The following is a 16683-nucleotide window of genomic DNA, read 5'->3' as shown; positions in this document are numbered from 1 at the left end:
TCTCTGTTGTGTTGGGACTCTGTCGTGTTGGGTCTCTGTTGTGTTGGGACTCTGTTGTGTTGGGTCTCTGTCGTGTTGGGACTCTGTTGTGTTGGGACTCTGTTGTGTTGGGACTCTGTTGTGTTGGGTCTCTGTCGTGTTGGGACTCTGTCGTGTTGGGACTCTGTTGTGTTGGGACTCTGTCGTGTTGGGACTCTGTTGTGTTGGGACTCTGTTGTGTTGGGACTCTGTTGTGCTGGGTCTCTGTTGTGTTGGGACTCTGTTGTGTTGGGACTCTGTTGTGTTGGGACTCTGTAGTGTTGGGACTCTGTTGTGTTGGGTCTCTGTTGTGTTGGGGCTCTGTTGTGTTGGGACTCTGTTGTGTTGGGACTCTGTTGTGTTGGGTCTCTCTCGTGTTGGGTCTCTGTTGTGTTGGGACTCTGTTGGGTCTCTGTTGTGTTGGGTCTCTGTTGTGTTGGGTCTCTGTTGTTTTGGGACTCTGTTGTGTTGGGACTCTGTTGTGTTGGGACTCTGTTGTTTTGGGACTCTGTTGTGTTGGGACTCTGTTGTGTTTGGACTCTGTTGTGTTGGGACTCTGTTGTGCTGGGTCTCTGTTGTGTTGGGACTCTGTCGTGTTGGGTCTCTGTTGTGTTGGGACTCTGTTGTGTTGGGTCTCTGTCGTGTTGGGACTCTGTTGTGTTGGGACTCTGTTGTGTTGGGACTCTGTTGTGTTGGGTCTCTGTCGTGTTGGGACTCTGTCGTGTTGGGACTCTGTTGTGTTGGGACTCTGTCGTGTTGGGACTCTGTTGTGTTGGGACTCTGTTGTGTTGGGACTCTGTTGTGCTGGGTCTCTGTTGTGTTGGGACTCTGTTGTGTTGGGACTCTGTAGTGTTGGGACTCTGTTGTGTTGGGTCTCTGTTGTGTTGGGGCTCTGTTGTGTTGGGACTATGTTGTGTTGGGACTCTGTTGTGTTGGGTCTCTCTCGTGTTGGGTCTCTGTTGTGTTGGGACTCTGTTGGGTCTCTGTTGTGTTGGGTCTCTGTTGTGTTGGGTCTCTGTTGTTTTGGGACTCTGTTGTGTTGGGACTCTGTTGTGTTGGGACTCTGTTGTGCTGGGTCTCTGTTGTGCTGGGTCTCTGTTGTGTTGGGACTCTGTCGTTTTGGGTCTCTGTTGTGTTGGGACTCTGTTGTGTTGGGTCTCTGTCGTGTTGGGACTCTGTTGTGTTGGGACTCTGTCGTGTTGGGACTCTGTTGTGTTGGGACTCTGTTGTGTTGGGTCTCTGTCGTGTTGGGACTCTGTTGTGTTGGGACTCTGTTGTGTTGGGACTCTGTCGTGTTGGGACTCTGTTGTGTTGGGACTTTGTTGTGTTGGGACTCTGTTGTGCTGGGTCTCTGTTGTGTTGGGTCTCTGTCGTGTTGGGACTCTGTTGTGTTGGGACTCTGTTGTGTTGGGACTCTGTAGTGTTGGGACTCTGTTGTGTTGGGTCTCTGTTGTGTTGGGGCTCTGTTGTGCTGGGTCTCTGTCGTGTTGGGACTCTGTTGTGTTGGGACTCTGTTGTGTTGGGACTCTGTCGTGTTGGGACTCTGTTGTGTTGGGACTCTGTTGTGCTGGGTCTCTGTTGTGTTGGGTCTCTGTCGTGTTGGGACTCTGTTGTGTTGGGACTCTGTTGTGTTGGGACTCTGTAGTGTTGGGACTCTGTTGTGTTGGGTCTCTGTTGTGTTGGGGCTCTGTTGTGCTGGGACTCTGTTGTGTTGGGACTCTGTTGTGTTGGGACTCTGTTGTGTTGGGACTCTCCTTCCCTCTCCAGAGTTTCCCCCCACGAGTCCACTCCCTTCCTACCCGAATGTAGTTTTCTCTTTTTTCAGTTTTTGTAGCTTGCATTGAGATGCGATTGCATGGAGACGCTCTGTGAACGGCGGCGGTTGTTATTGTTGTGGTGTTTGTTATTGTTGTGGTGGTTGTTATTGTTGTGGTGGTTGTTATTGTTGTGGTGGTTGTTATTGTTGTGGTGGTTGTTATTGTTGTGGTGGTTGTTATTGTGCTTCTTAGCCGTGACCGCGTCTCGCTGCCGAGTGGATGACGCGCTGCGCTGCGTGCAACTTCGCTCCCAGTTCCCGGTGACAAAAAAAACCGCTCGCCTGCTTATAGTCCTGCAAAAACAGTGGTGGAATTTCCCCATTGCTATGACGGGGGCGAGTCCATTCTTATGGCAACCATTGTTTACTTCCCCACGAAGTGAAACTTGTCCATCGTCCCGGGAGGAGGCTTCGAGCGTCCCTCCCCTTCAACCCCCCAAGCGTTGCGCGGCTGTTCAAAACCCCGTGACCACCCCCCCCCCCCGTTGACAAGAGTAAAGCCAGAGATGTGCCAGTGTCATCTTCCGAATACTCCACTTGGATCTTGCAACAAAGTCAACATCGGACAAGGTCAATCCACTGCTGGATGAACGTTATTTCCTGTGCATACATTGAAATATAAACTCTAAACCAGTCAAAGAAAGAGCTCTGTCTACATAATGACATTATTCGAGTGGTATCATTTCGGAAACATGATACATCTCAGCTGGTACGTGACACAAGATAAGTTGATGAATACTCTTTGGTTCTATTCGGTAAAGTCACGTAGGTAAAAAATAAAACAACAAAAAATCACGACGTTTCGGCCACAACACAAGTGGCCTTCATCAGGTGAAGGGACCCAACTGTTCAGAGGACAGCGTTGTGGCCGAAACGTCGTGATTTTTTGTTGTTTTATTTTTTACCTACGTGACTTTACCGAATAGAACCAAAGAGTATGGATCCTTGCAGTCACGAAAGCTTCAAATCTAGATTAAGTTGATTAACTTTATAATGAGTTAAGAGCCCCTTGAAAAGAGCTGTATCTTTGTGAATGCAAGAGGTCTCTTTGTCTTTGTCAAGGGAGGCCTGGTTCAATGAAGGCCACTGAAGTGATGCACGCGAGATTCTAAATCACGGGCATCAACCCCGCTTGAGATTTCACCGTGGATCTCCTCTCCCTGTAGTGGTGTGGATTTGAACAGTTCCTAAATTTCAACACAACGCAGCAAATGAAGATTAAAGTAATTGTGTTTAGCTGGGTGAGAATTAAAGAGACAAGCGTAGCCTTATTTGCAAGCATAATAAATCTGACGGCGTAGCCCCCACATTTCATATCTAACCTGTCCCGAAACTTTATTTTTGTTTTGCCCACATGCAGTGCAGCAGTCTACACATTCACGTCATCGTACATGCACGCGAACACAATTAAACACCACGCAGCGGGCACACAACGCAAACAAAGCACGGCGGCGATGGCCGGCAGCGTAAGCAGCATAAGTGAATGTCAGGGAATTAATTCACTTGAAGAGAGCGAGTGTGTCGAGAGAGAGAGTAGCGCTGGGAGAAAATACCCGCGGCATTAATGCGCCGATGCTCTGCCGCTTGTTACTCAACGCCTCCCCGCTCCGAGAAAATTGGATGCGCGGGGCTCTGCGTTGCGTGGCTCTTGATCTGTCCTCCGTCTCGCCGACTTTTGCGCTTAATCGGCCGGGGAGGCTCGGGCCCCCCATCCTCCCCATCGTACCCCCCCCCCCCTCCAACCACCGCCCTCCCCATCCTTGGCTCCTCGGCTCCCCCGCCAGCGTCTGACATTTCCTGTCGAGTCATTCCGCTGGGGTGCGGTGCCGGTTCAGGGAGCCGAGCTTGGGGCGGGGGGGGGGGCATTGCTCATAAATTGGAGCGAGGATGCTGATCCTGGAGATTTCAAAACTGGCATTGCGTGTGCGTACGTGCGTACGTGCGCGTGTGTGTTCCCTGTCGCGTGCGAGCAGGGGGAGAGTGTGGCAGTAACTTGCCATTCATATGAGTGCAGGGGCGGACTCGTGCCGTAAATCCAGCAGGATGGTAATTTAGACGTTATTAGGACACGGGCGGTTACCTAACAACCCGCGTTATGCCATTATCCGCTTGGCTAATTAAATACGCGAGGTAGGATGGACTTAGCGAGCCTCTTGTGCCCCAATGTCCAGCGGTGCCTGAAAGGTTTTGTTCATTTTTAAAGTTTTTATTTTGTGGTTGGGGTGCGTGCTTCGTCATCTGAATACCCGTCGTGGGTAAATATGACGAATACCACTTTATGAGAAATCTGCAACATATGTTATATAGCTAGATTGACCCCCTGCCATCAGATTGTGGAATATCCATCGCTTACAGGAGTTGATCACTTCCCTGTGCATTGGGTGTAACATTGTGAATTCAGCCCGATCATGAAATACCGATCAGCTAATTACTATCACAAGATGCATCGAGTGTCGGAAACGTGCTATTTTGTTGCCTCTCCTCTGGCAAAAGGGTCACGTGCTTGGGATTGTGTGAGTGCTCATGTTGGGCAGTACTATGGTACCTGCACGCACTAGCTTTGCACGCGAGAGCGACACTGGCGCCTTTGACCATTATTAACGCATGTTTCAGACACGTTTGTACAACCTTGCAGTGGCTGTATACTTGGGCGCAGTGTCAACCAATTATGGCTTCCGTAATGCAGAGATATCTCATTTGTTACAATTTATTTGATATGGCAGCAATGCTCATACAATCTAACTGTGGTGTCGGACGTACCGAGATGAGCCGAGTTTTTCATCCACGCTGCGATGTGATGGTGACTTCACGTTCGTGCGTGTCCAAACCATTGACGTGTTCACTATAAGCAATCCATATTTTCTGAAACTATAAATGAATACCGTGTAAGTGACCACCCCAATATGTGTGCCGCGGATGACTGAGAATGTTTCAACTGTGGGGCTGCTTAATTTGTGGAACTGCCCCTCTCTTAAAAAGAGGACGCTGGCGCTGTGAGGCGGCACGGTGACCGGGCGAGTGTAAGAGATTGATGAGTGTGGGGCAGGGGTGGAGGAAGAGGAGGAAGAGAGGAGGAGTTTTAATGAGGAGCGTTGTGGTCGGTGGTGGGGCTGGGGGGGGGGGATAACGGAGGGGGTGAGAGGGTGTCCTACTTTATTATCGCAAAACTGTGGCCGGCTCATTCCAATTTCACAACGCGCATGCGCGGAGCGGCCGGTTATTTAAATTCTTGCCACAACAAGTTGCGTCGGACTGGCGGGTTCCGAGATCCGTGTTTAGTCGTCGCCGGTTCCATTCGATCTTCCGGTGCGGCAGTTGAAATACTGTATCGGTCCGCCCAGCGATATAATTGGGGACATCGCTGTGAGTCGACCTGCACGTCGTGTGTTGTTGGGTAAAGTGTGCGTAGAAAGTGTGCGTAGTGGCACCTCATTTGGTCAGTGTGGAACAGTAGGCCAAATACCCTCTAGAGATGCTCTACAGAACTAACCTCTCAGTGGAAGTCCTTCCACCAACAGTGGCGTGAGCAAGCATTTGCAGGGCTTCACCTTTACATTTACAATTAAAATGTGGACTTGTACAATGACTCCGTGTGGCCCCATCTCAAGATGCTGCACAGTAATGCGGAACGTACTGACTTCATGAAGAGGCAGCCAGTCATCGGCAGAGGAGAAGAGGGCGTTCTTGAGCTGATAGCACGGGTGACTAGGGGAATAGAGTTTCAGACTGGGAAAAGCAGAGAAAATGGGCAATCTCCCACTGTTTGTCTTGTGAAACTGTGTGTATAATTTAAGAGCAGGCATATTGAGTCAGTTAAGTCATGATGCACTTTGTGATGCGATTCATCCACAACACTTTGCTTGGGATATTTTCAATCAAGATTCGATAACAAATCAATGTAAGTAGCTAAAGCATGTCATCCGCTAAACCAAGGTGCAGTCTTGTAACACGTCTTGGTATCCGCTTCTGTGCGCCACGTCTCTTACAGAAAGGGCCGAAGCGGCTCTGCGAAAGATTCCAACAGATAGTCTGTCTCACGACGCGATTCGTATGAACTTAGAGGAAATTACAAAATAATAATAAGTGATAATAATACATTTTAATAAATCAGTGCCAGTAATTTAATATGCGCAGCCGTCACACGAAGATACGCGTTCGTCGTGCGCGGTGAATACTAACGCAGTTCAGAACAGCGTAATGCAGAGACGCGATGGAGGTCTCTTTTGAGGTGAGCACTGTGGCCGAGAATGCTGCCTGCAGGAGATGCTGCCTCGGTTCGCACTAAATTGCCGGCTGCTCTTTTGAGGCTCGGATAGCGTTGGTGGCTCAGAAAAGCGTCCGCGCACCATCAAATCATTGTAATTTCTCCGGGCGAAGCCCACTTCTGTAATGGGTTCTGGTAAACAAGATATCGGTAAGCTGCAGAAATGTGACATTTCAGAAAAATCTCTTATCTGCTTACTGGACCTAATCTGTAATTTAAAACCTGCAATAGCGTGCACTTTTGAAAGTGTTGCTCACAGATAAAAGTGTTGCCTTGTGCGTGAAAGAATATTCTTGGCAGCACAATCTTTCCTTGCGTTGATAATAGTGCTCAAAAGAGTTGCTCATGAGCTAGAACAGTAACAGCAGGCACGGACGCTTGGGGTTAATGTTATACTGTTATTATTAATACGCGAGTCTGCGTGGTTTCTCCTCGCTCTGGTGCATTGCCTTCACTTTACAGAGAGCGTCCTTTATATTTTGGAACCAAGTGCAATCTTGCGCCCGATGCATGGGGTTCGCCCGTCTCGCAGTGGCATTTCCTCAAGGCGAAGGTGCATGACCCGATCTTTACGGAATATTCTAAGGATTGTCGTCTTTTGTTGGACAGCGCGCCACAATAGCGGCCGCGGTGATATTGATGAGGTCTGCTCCGAACACGAGCACCCATCGCTCCCGCACCTCTTGGGCACTCTCGGGAAAGATCGTGACATTTTTGTCTTTGGAAAAAAGCACATTAACGTGACATCTGGCGTGAAGGAAAAGCTGCTGCTTGGCGTCTCAATGTGTAAAATCAAGTGGCCGCAATGGAACAAGCCCCACGTCGCTCACTCACTCGCTACAAGAGCTGATACATCGGGAATAAGAGGGCTTGGAGGATAATACACCACTCGGTGGCTTGTAATTTTAAATTCCGTGTAAATTATTTGAAAAAGGAATGCAAATCGGCCGTCACCGTCCACCCGGTGTTGGAAGCAAGTCATGCGAGACCGTTGCGATGATGTCTAATCAAGTGTTTCTGCCATGCGTCATGTGTTCAGTATCACGAAGGGTGTTTGCTGGCTTAAAGAGGTTTTGTTTGTCGAGAGAACAACTCGTGCAGTCCCTCCTCTTTTTAATATTGCATGGCCATTTTAGAGCTGTACATATGAGACATTATTAAATGTGATGGCAATAGCAGAATTAATTTGGCCCTGGAGCGACGAGGAGAGGTTGCACGGGGCACAGTTACATTAGCAGCCTTCATCCAGAGGTTTGGAAAGAGATTTAAAATCGCATCTGCTGCGGAATGTGTCGGTGACTCATCATGGGGAGAGAGATCCTGTCATTGCACGTCTTCACGGTGTGCTTGGCAGCCCCATCACAATAGTTGCGAATTCATGTATTTGCCCGTGTGATGTTGAGACGTTTGGACACTGGCGTCACCTCCTAGGCTCGTGAGACACGGAGTGGTGAACGACAGCACAGAGGGTTCGTGTGAGCAGCCCCGCTGGCTGCTCACCAGATAAAGGTTCCCCGCATAGCCCACGCAGACTTTAAGGGTAAGTGCTATTAGTGAGCACCTATGAAAGACAGTGTGGCTCATGAGGGGGTGGTATTGTAGGCTTTATCATGCCCGATCGGCCGTCTTTGTCTCTCTAGTGGTGATATGTACAAACTTCACCATGGACTGAGTTGACTACAGGAACCCTTGGACTGATTCAGATATTCACCACCGATGTCGGCCACGGGCAAGGATTCACTTTGGCTACCTGCTTTGTGGCGCAGTGCCACAACCACTGCACCACCGCTCCCCACCTAACCCACCATCTCGCTCTGCGAGCGGGCAGTGCAGCTCCCGTGGGGCGGTGACCTCAATCGAGAGCAGAGCCACGCTGACCCCAGCGCAGGCCGAGCCGGCTGCACCTCGCCTCCCGTAGCGTTCGCTCGTGGTGAGAGCGAGCACGGGTGACCACGACAGCTGTAGCTCGTCAGCTTCTCGGTCGTGCGGAACGCGGCGGCACGGGAAGCCAGGGCAGCGTTGCCCCGCTTCCCCGTGTGGGCCTGCGTTGGATTATTATCGTTATTATTATTATTGTTGAGATTATAATTAGTATTATTTGGATGTGGCAGGTTCTGTTTGCTCATGGACGTCCGGGTTCTGTCCCACAGGATCGAGTAGGTGCCGTATCACGGAGCCGTTCCCAGCGTGCGGGTTCGTGCAGGACAAGGACGATGACTTTGACTGGGAGCAGCTGAGTGGCGCGGAGGCGTCGCGACCTGGACTGCAGCCTCCTGCAGGTGGCCACACAGCAGCCAGCACAGCCGCACGCTCCGCACAGCGCCACGCTCCGCATACTACCAACAGCCGCATGTTCTCCGCAGCGACAATCTGCACAGCTACACACCGAGCACAGCCATCACAGCCACTCACTCAGTTACATCATAACTTATATTAAAACTGTAAATTATTTTGTCAAGTGGGAGAAGAGTAGAGGTCCAATGAACGTTGTGGGACACCAAAGCAAAGGGTTTCTGAGAGGGGAGACCTCTCTCTATCCCTGCTCACTCACGACGTGTACCTTCGCTCACTACAATCTCCACTCGCTCACAAGAGCAGGCTATTCACTGACCATTAGTATACAGGCTGACTCGTCATCAGTATCTCCACTCGCCCACTACTCAACGTCAGCGTGCCAAGTCGCCACCAGCACTTCCACTCACTCACCACCAATGCATGCTCCTGCTCACTGCCAGGAAACTCATCTCACTGTCAGCTCGCACTCCAGATCATTCGTCTCCTCGCCGCACTGCCGGCAAGTCTACTCTCTCCATCAGTAGGATGTCCACTCACCCTGTTGCTCATCTACCACCCAACCTGCCATCCCACCCAGCTTCAAGACCCACTTCTCGGCCTCCTACCTAACTACTTAATCCAGACTCTAGGATAATACTTTTCATATCAACATTTTCTTTTCAATTCATCTCCAGAGTGTCGCCTGTTCTTTTTTCTTGCTGTCACATTTTGGGATCACCGTGGCTCTGGCAAGCTGCTGCCGGCCACGAGCCATGGGGATTGGGAGCAGACGAACGTGGCTGAAAACGAGAGGCGACGTCCTCGCGGCTCCGTTATGAGAAAGATTGATGGCACCGCCACTGTGATATTGGAACGGCGGACAATTTGCATGCCAGCAGCCGCTAAAGAGACTGCCGGGCGTGGGGCGTACGGCGTGCGAACGGCGTTGTGGGTGGTGTACGCGACGATCAGTTCACCGGCCGACGTGTGAATCGTGGTGACCCCAGACCGAGACCTTGCTGGAGTGGGGGGGGGGGGGGGGGGTTGGTGGGCGGCACGATGTGGTCAATGCACGGTTTCCTCCGGGCTCTTCGGTTTCTCACATTGCTAAAAAAAAACCCCGCACACAATGTAGCTGGGTATTGGTCAAACAACCCAATGCTAAAAATAATTACCTACAAATTACTCAATAGTGATTACACACAGCAGTAACATTCCCTGCGACTGCAAAAACTGGACAGGACCCTCTTAAGTAAGTGTCTGAGATTCGGTGAGGCCTCCTTGGGTAAACGTGCGTGATGATGATAATAATAACGGTGTTAGACTTTAAAGAAATATTAAACTCTAAACAGAACAAGGAACGATACGATCATCTATTATCTGTCAAGCATTCGGCTCGAGCGCTCACCCCATATGTAGATAACGAAAGGCCGTGACACCCATTGCCTCATTCAGAAGTGGGGCTGAGCCCTCAGCCAGGGGGCTCGGCCCCCCACAGCACGCCCGACGCTGCAGGGCTGCCGTGTCGATATCGGAGTGGTGAGATGCCCTCTGCTCTGCGACGTTCGCCGCGCGACCTTGTGCCCCCACGGATGCTTTACCGGAGCGCTTTCTACATCCGTGCCGTGTGACCGGGATCCCAGCTCTTAGGATATCTGGCGGTCGCTGTGGCGATTGAGATGGGGACTGCTGGGTCGTCGTCAATCACAAGACAGCCGAGCTGCGGGCGCCGAGAGCGTGCGTCGAGGTTTCAAATGAAAACAAAAAAACACAAAACAAACATGGTGTGCTCTTCCCCGCAGTGCAGCTGTGCTGCCGTAATAATTAAGGGCCCATATGCTTATCTGAATCTGTCATTGTCAAGAAATTTGCATAAGATATTAATTAGTCTGCTGGATTTTGCTAAGTGATTCATAGAGATGCAAGCTGCCGCTTGTCCACGCGAGATTCTTGTGGCACGTGATGGAGCATTTGTTAATAAATGATAACCCTAAAAATGTAATTTGTGAAAGTAATTGGCCTCATTACATGAAAAAAACCCCTCTTATACCTCATTAAATAATTGAGCAATTGTATTTGCTTAAAGGATCGCATGCCAGATAATATTCCTACTTCACTATCATCCGAGCCATAAGTTGCTCACGATTCCACCTCTTTCCTTAATTAGGAATGCTGCCACCTTCTCTAATTACAATGAATTGACGTGGCATCGAGGGGACTATCATAGAAGTCGAGTCGACTTCTCCTTGAGAGGACTCTCTTCTACAGCAGACCCCTCGCGATCTCAACAAAAATCTGCACCCCACCTCCCTCACGATCTCAACGAGAATTCGTCGTCCACCTCCCTGCAGCCCCCCGACTTGCGGGTATCACATATCGCGATGAGGAGCCGCCGTCCGCCTCTTGTACCCCGGTGGCGCGTGTGGAACAGCGGCGCCGCTCTCCCAGCTACCGCGTTTCCACAAAGCGCTTTCTGGGTGCTCGACGCTCTTGGGACAGCAAGAGAGGAACGGTCAAGGGTGCGCGGTTTGCTCCCCAGAGTGTTCCTCAAATCAGACGAGTGCCGAGCGCGCCGCTCCGCTAAACCTGGCGCGAGACGAGCCCCGCTGCTCGCGTTAATGAGTCGTCACAGCCGGGCGGTGATGGACAATCAGGAGCCGCTCCGAGCGAGTCGTGTGGCCCCATGGGCCCCCTCCCTCAGCCTCCTAATGACGTCCTACCTGCCCCGGTGCTCTAATTAGAATAATTAATAACGGAAGGCGGCGCAACAAAAATAAGAGACAAGAGTCGCTTGAGTCCGTGTGGGTTCTGGATGCCGACCTTCGCTTTACTCGTCGGTGTCAAGCAGCGACCGTTTGGCGACATCTCGCGTGCCTCGATTTCTCGTCATCCTCGCTGGGGGCTTTTGTTTTTGGTGGTGGGGGGGGGTTGTATTTTTACGCGGTTGTGATTTATGGCCCACGTTAAAGCACAAACGCAATCGTCAATCCCGTAGCGCTTTTCCGGCGCAATGTGTTACCGCTGCGAGATTTCACGGCTGCCACGCGGCTGAATGTCTGACGTGCGCGATTGATGCGGGACCCGGGATCTGGCGGCACTGACGGATGAGCGGCACCGCCGCTCGCGAGCGCGCCGGAGCGAGCCACGCACGCACGCACGCATCCGCCGACAAATTGAAGTGACCCTTACCCTTTATTAGAAAAACACGGCGCTGGCTCCGTGCATCCTTCTCAAACATTTATTTTAAAAAGTGAAAGTTTGAGTGCCGCCTGTGCCCCCTTGTTCCAGCAAAACCCATCATATGGGTGGGATGGTACAAAATAAATACATCGGAAAGCGTCGCTTCCCATTATAATCGCAGGCCTGGCTGCTGGGCGCATGCTGTTGCCTCTCATGTGAATCACAGCTTTGCGAAGTCCTGCGAGAAGTTTCAGCAAATTAACGTGATATCTTTAACAAGAGAAATGTAACGGTTGTCTTGCATGGAGGTCGACAGATTCAACTTTACTTCAAAGTGAGACCATGAGTAATAGAGCTGTAGCCGCAATGCTTAGTTTGGAATAAGATCGAAACTTTTTGCCTACTTGCCCATTGCGAATGAAGACCATTAGCTTTGTTCCTGTTTTCAAGATACATGTGGAGTGTTTTTATTTCATGCGGACAGCTTATTTTTCTCCTGTCTCGCTTTTTATTGAACAGAACTCCTCGCGTTCGACACCACCCCGTAACCCCGTCGTGATTTTCCTGCTTGCGTTGCTCGCCTGCTTCGCTCGCTCTCCTTGCCTCTCCACTGCTAGCCTGTTCTCTCTCTCACTCTCCTAGCCTCTCCACTGCTAGCCTGTTCTCTCTCTCTCTCGCTCTCCTGGCTTTTCCACTGCTAGCCTGCTCTCTCTCTCTCTCGTTCTCCTGGCCTCTCTACTGCTAGCCTGCTCTCTCGCTCTCCTGACCTCTCTACTGCTAGCCTGCTTCGTTTACACTCTCCTAGCCTCTCGACTGCTAACCTGCCTGCCACGCTCCACTCCGCACTCTGATAGCGTCTCCACTGCTAGTCTCTCCACTGCTAGCCTATTACTATACACTCTGGTAGCTTCCCACCGTACGCCCTGCTAGTCTCTCCACTGCTAGCCTATTACTAAACACTCGGGTAGCTTCTCCACTGCCAGCATCTCCCCATCTCTTCTGCTAGCTTATCTACTGCTAGCCTACCGACACATACTCCGCTAGCTTCTCTACTGCTAGCCTACCGCCACATACTCTGCTAGCTTCTCTACTGCTAGCCTACCGCCACATACTCTGCTAGCTTCTCTACTGCTAACCTACCGCCACATACTCCGCTAGCTTCTCTACTGCTAGCTTCTCTACTGCTAACTTCGCACGCTCACACTTAGTATTCCGCTAGCTTCTCTACTGCTAACTTATCACACTTAGGATTCCGCTAGCTTCTCTACTGCTAGCTTCTCTACTGCTAGCCTTTCTCCCCTCGCCTCTCCAACCTCGCCCTTGCCCCCAGTGGCGGTTCAGCCATCACCGCTGGAGAGGGCCAGGTGTGGCGAGCGGGGCCTGGGACTCCTCTCGTCTTTCCTCTTGTCTTCACTCCGACCAACTCAACTCCCTCTCTCTCACGCTCCCGTGTATATCCCCCTCTTCATTAACTCCTCATTAATGATGCTGGCGACCCCCGTCGCCTCACGCCAGCGGCTTCTGCCGCTATCGCCTCAATCTCCCGCAACCTGGCGCCTGTTCCCCGCCTGCATTTGCAGCCAGCCATTCGCTGCCATGCATCTTCATTGGCCGTCTCCTCGCCGTTACGCTCTCTCGCCGCACCTGGTTGCGACCTCACTGCCCGTAACTCGCACGTGCGTGCACCCCGCTTGCAAACCCCCGCGCACTACTCCACTACGCATGTAGAAGCATGCAAGCTGGCAGTGCGTGCCACACTCTAGCGAGTTCAAATGTCGGTCAGAGGTCGACTGGGCCGCTAATCATCGTCGCTTTTCAAGGTCGAATCAAGAAATCATCAGGGCCGACTTCATGGGAAATCACTGGCAGATGCCGTATGGATCGATTGATGGACTCGTGCAATATAAAGAATCATCGTCCCCTTTCTTTACCCAGTTCCCCATGTGCTCCATCGCAGCCCCGGCAACAGTTGTTAAACGAGGAGCAGAAACGAGCCACAGGAAACGACTGAAAAAGTTACGGAAGCTGCAATGCTGACTTGCATTGGTTATTTAATTCAACTCGATTGATTTCAATTTAGTCTTATCTACACCACCCCACGTCCCTCAACTAAAAACTTAAAATGATTCTAAATGCCACTACATCACCCCAATGCTTCGGTCTCTCCACTCCGTCCCTCCACTCCACTCAGCTCCTCACGCTCTCTGTTCCAGTCTGAGATCAGTCGGCAGACGCCCAATCTCCCCTGCCGGCCCCAGAGGCTGTAAATTCTCCCTCACTTGTGCTCTCGACTCTCTGTCCCCCATTCGAGTCCAGGCTCAATGTCTCCCTGTATCCATCTGCCTGTGACTACCTCTCCTTGTCCATAACAGAGATGCGCCCGTTACATGTCACGTGGATTGGTATAAAGACGAAAGGTAAAGGTGCAGCCCTGCAATTGCTGGCTCCTACCACTGCTGGTGGTAGACTCTGAACTGGAGGGAGCCCTAGGGAGCTGACCAGACACCTTGGAAAATGTGGGAATACTCGCCCTCCACGACACGTGAACTGCCTGCCGATCGACTACATTTGCAATTGCGATGCATCGAGCTGATAACGATGAAGCGAGTGAGTGAGTGCACCACGGCGACCCGTGAGTGAGTTGGTGCACCACGGCGACCCGTGAGTGAGTGCGTGCACCACGGCGACCCGTGAGTGAGTGCGTGCACCACGGCGACCCGTGAGTGAGTGGGTGCACCACGGCCACCCGTGAGTGGGTGCACCACGGCGACCCGTGAGTGAGTGAGTGCGTGCACCACGGCGACCCGTGAGTGCGTGCGTGAGTGCACCACGGCGATCTCTCGGGCCCCGGCGATGTCTCCGTCTTGCGAGACGAGAGCGCCACCCGCGCACCTCGTCCCCCGCAGCACCGCAGGATGACGTCGCGACTCGCGCGCTCGCCCCCCACCCGGAGGAGGCGTCTGCCGGTACTCGGCCCCCCGCTGTTTTAAACACGTGCGTGCGGCAGGGGGCACGAATAAGTGCGCGCCCTAAACGGCGTTCCTTTGGTAGCGCTCGCCGGCGTGTGATGTGCCGTGCAGTATTTGTGTCACGCTGTCTCATTAGGGGGCCTCACTTTGACTTGCCATTTCCAGTCACGCTTGGAAAAATAATATATTAAATAAATATTCCTGCGTGGAGTTATTTTTAATGCATCCCGCCGATACCTTTGTCGTCTCTCAGTGGGATCATTTGTGTTTTCACTTTGATTTTAGAAGAAGGCTGCATTGACCGATAAGCTTGTAACAGAGCGAGATCAGTAATTGGAGAAGGGAAAACAAAACTAAAGTTTAAATAATATAAAATCACAGGAAACGTGCAACTCGTGCGTACACAGTGCGGCGAAACTGTGAACGCGGACGGGGTGATGGCTGTTGTTTCTGGAAGCCAGAGTTCGTTGAACAAAAACTGCAAACGATTTCCTTTTATTTCCTCTTCATTACCACACGCGGCAGCATAGAACAGTTCTCTTGAAAGAGTCTCAAAGGCCGAGCGAGAAGTTTCTACCTCAATCTCACCCACGCACTGGCGGAGCCAGTGGGGGGTGGCACGTGCCCCCTCAATGATCCGATCGCAATCCCACATTTCGATCGGATCATTGGGGTTTATTAGTAATAAATCGGCATTTTGCGACCCCCACTGCCACTATGTAGCATATTATTACGTGCCAGGGACTCTATGAGATGATAGGACAATATCTGAGTCTATAATTGGCAATAAGTAACGGCAAAGCGGTTATAAGTGACTCACAGAATTGTGCGCAGTTGCGTATACAGTACACGACTTCCCTGAAGGCATTCACCTTCAGCGAGCGCGATGCCGATCACACAACGCGGTTCGAATTCGACCCTCGATCGACGACGATCGACGACGATCACACACGCGTCGAATAAAAATCAAGGGACAAGTCCTTACTTACTAACAACTTCTATCATATTTAATTGCTGAAGGGTTGCTCCCCCTACCTGAAAATCCTGGCTCCGCCATTGCACCCACACGTGTGCAACAACGCCCCCCACTGAGCCCCCCGCGGGCCCCCACATTGTATCGCTCTTTAGTGGCCAACGCCGATTTTTAATCCGTGCACCGGGGAGGGTGGGCAGCCAGGAGGAGCAGCGCAGGATGGCTCTGACGGTGCGGCCCTTGGCTCCCCCGTGCCATCTGCCAGGCCGTGGCTCCGGCGTCTCCAGAGCGGGTATTTAATTGACGCTCGAGGTGGTGAATCGTGACGCTCCGTGTAGCGGCATTGTGATGCGCAGCGTTACTCTTTATTTTTTTCGGTAAAGTCACGTAGAAATAATAAATAATAAAATTATATAATAGCATACGACGTTTCGATCGCAACACAAGCAATCATCATCAGGTAGAGGAAACACATAACCGCAGATATATATACAGACCTTAAGTAGGGGGAATTTTTCGATTTAAAGCTTTCGTGACTGCAAGGATTCATCTTCTTTGGTTCTTTCGGTAAAGTCACGTAGAATGAGAATAAAATAATAAAATAATTGTTTGAATTTGTGTGATATCCCGTCTCTCTGTATCCCCTGGTATATCTGTGTTAATTCCCCCTACTTAAGGTCTGTATATATATCTGCCGTTATGTTTCCTCTACCTGATGATGATTGCTTGTGTTGCGATCGAAACGTCGTATGCTATTATATAATTGTATTTTTTATCATTTCTACGTGACTTTACCGAAAAAACCAAAGAGTAATTCCTGCAGTCACGAAAGCGCCTAATCAATCAAGTTCATGCGCAGCGTTGTTGTGATGCCCCACGTTGTTCTCTGATGTGACTGACGATAATGTACAAAGCAATGGCAGTGTAGTGGCTCGACCGCTGCTCCGAGGTAACCCGAATTGAGTGGGAAGCTCTCAAAAGTTCAACGCTAAATATTTCTAAGCGTCTCGCGCAATGCACAAGTGCGCTTGCGTGTGTGTGCGAGACACTCGTGGTGTACGCATCTGTTGTGTGAAGGGGTGCGATGTGTTTGTCTCGGCTGTGGTGGCATTGTCATGCGGCCGTCGATCAGCTTTTAGAGCGCACGGTAAATTTGGAGGAACTGCTCTCTCGCTCATTGTACCAAACA

The 16683-nt window shown here is 51.1% G+C and overlaps 1 protein-coding gene across 3 annotated transcripts in view; it reads left to right on the top strand.

The window, feature by feature from the left end:
- Positions 1 to 16683, top strand: part of LOC116946687 (receptor-type tyrosine-protein phosphatase kappa-like) — a 181240-nt gene that overhangs the window by 33477 nt on the left and 131080 nt on the right. For all 3 annotated transcript variants that reach the window (XM_032961896.2, XM_032961899.2, XM_032961900.2), the window contains exon 2: positions 8249 to 8377. In XM_032961896.2, coding sequence (XP_032817787.2) covers positions 8249 to 8377 — 129 coding nt within the window. The remainder of the gene's footprint in view (positions 1 to 8248; positions 8378 to 16683) is intronic.

Source organism: Petromyzon marinus, chromosome 27 (genome assembly GCF_048934315.1).
Source record: "Petromyzon marinus isolate PM22_M1 ecotype Great Lakes invasive population chromosome 27, UKy_Petmar_22M1.pri1.0, whole genome shotgun sequence".
NCBI lineage: Eukaryota > Metazoa > Chordata > Hyperoartia > Petromyzontiformes > Petromyzontidae > Petromyzon > Petromyzon marinus.
Note: the sequence above shows the minus strand (reverse complement) of the source record. Positions and strands in the feature narration are given on the sequence as shown.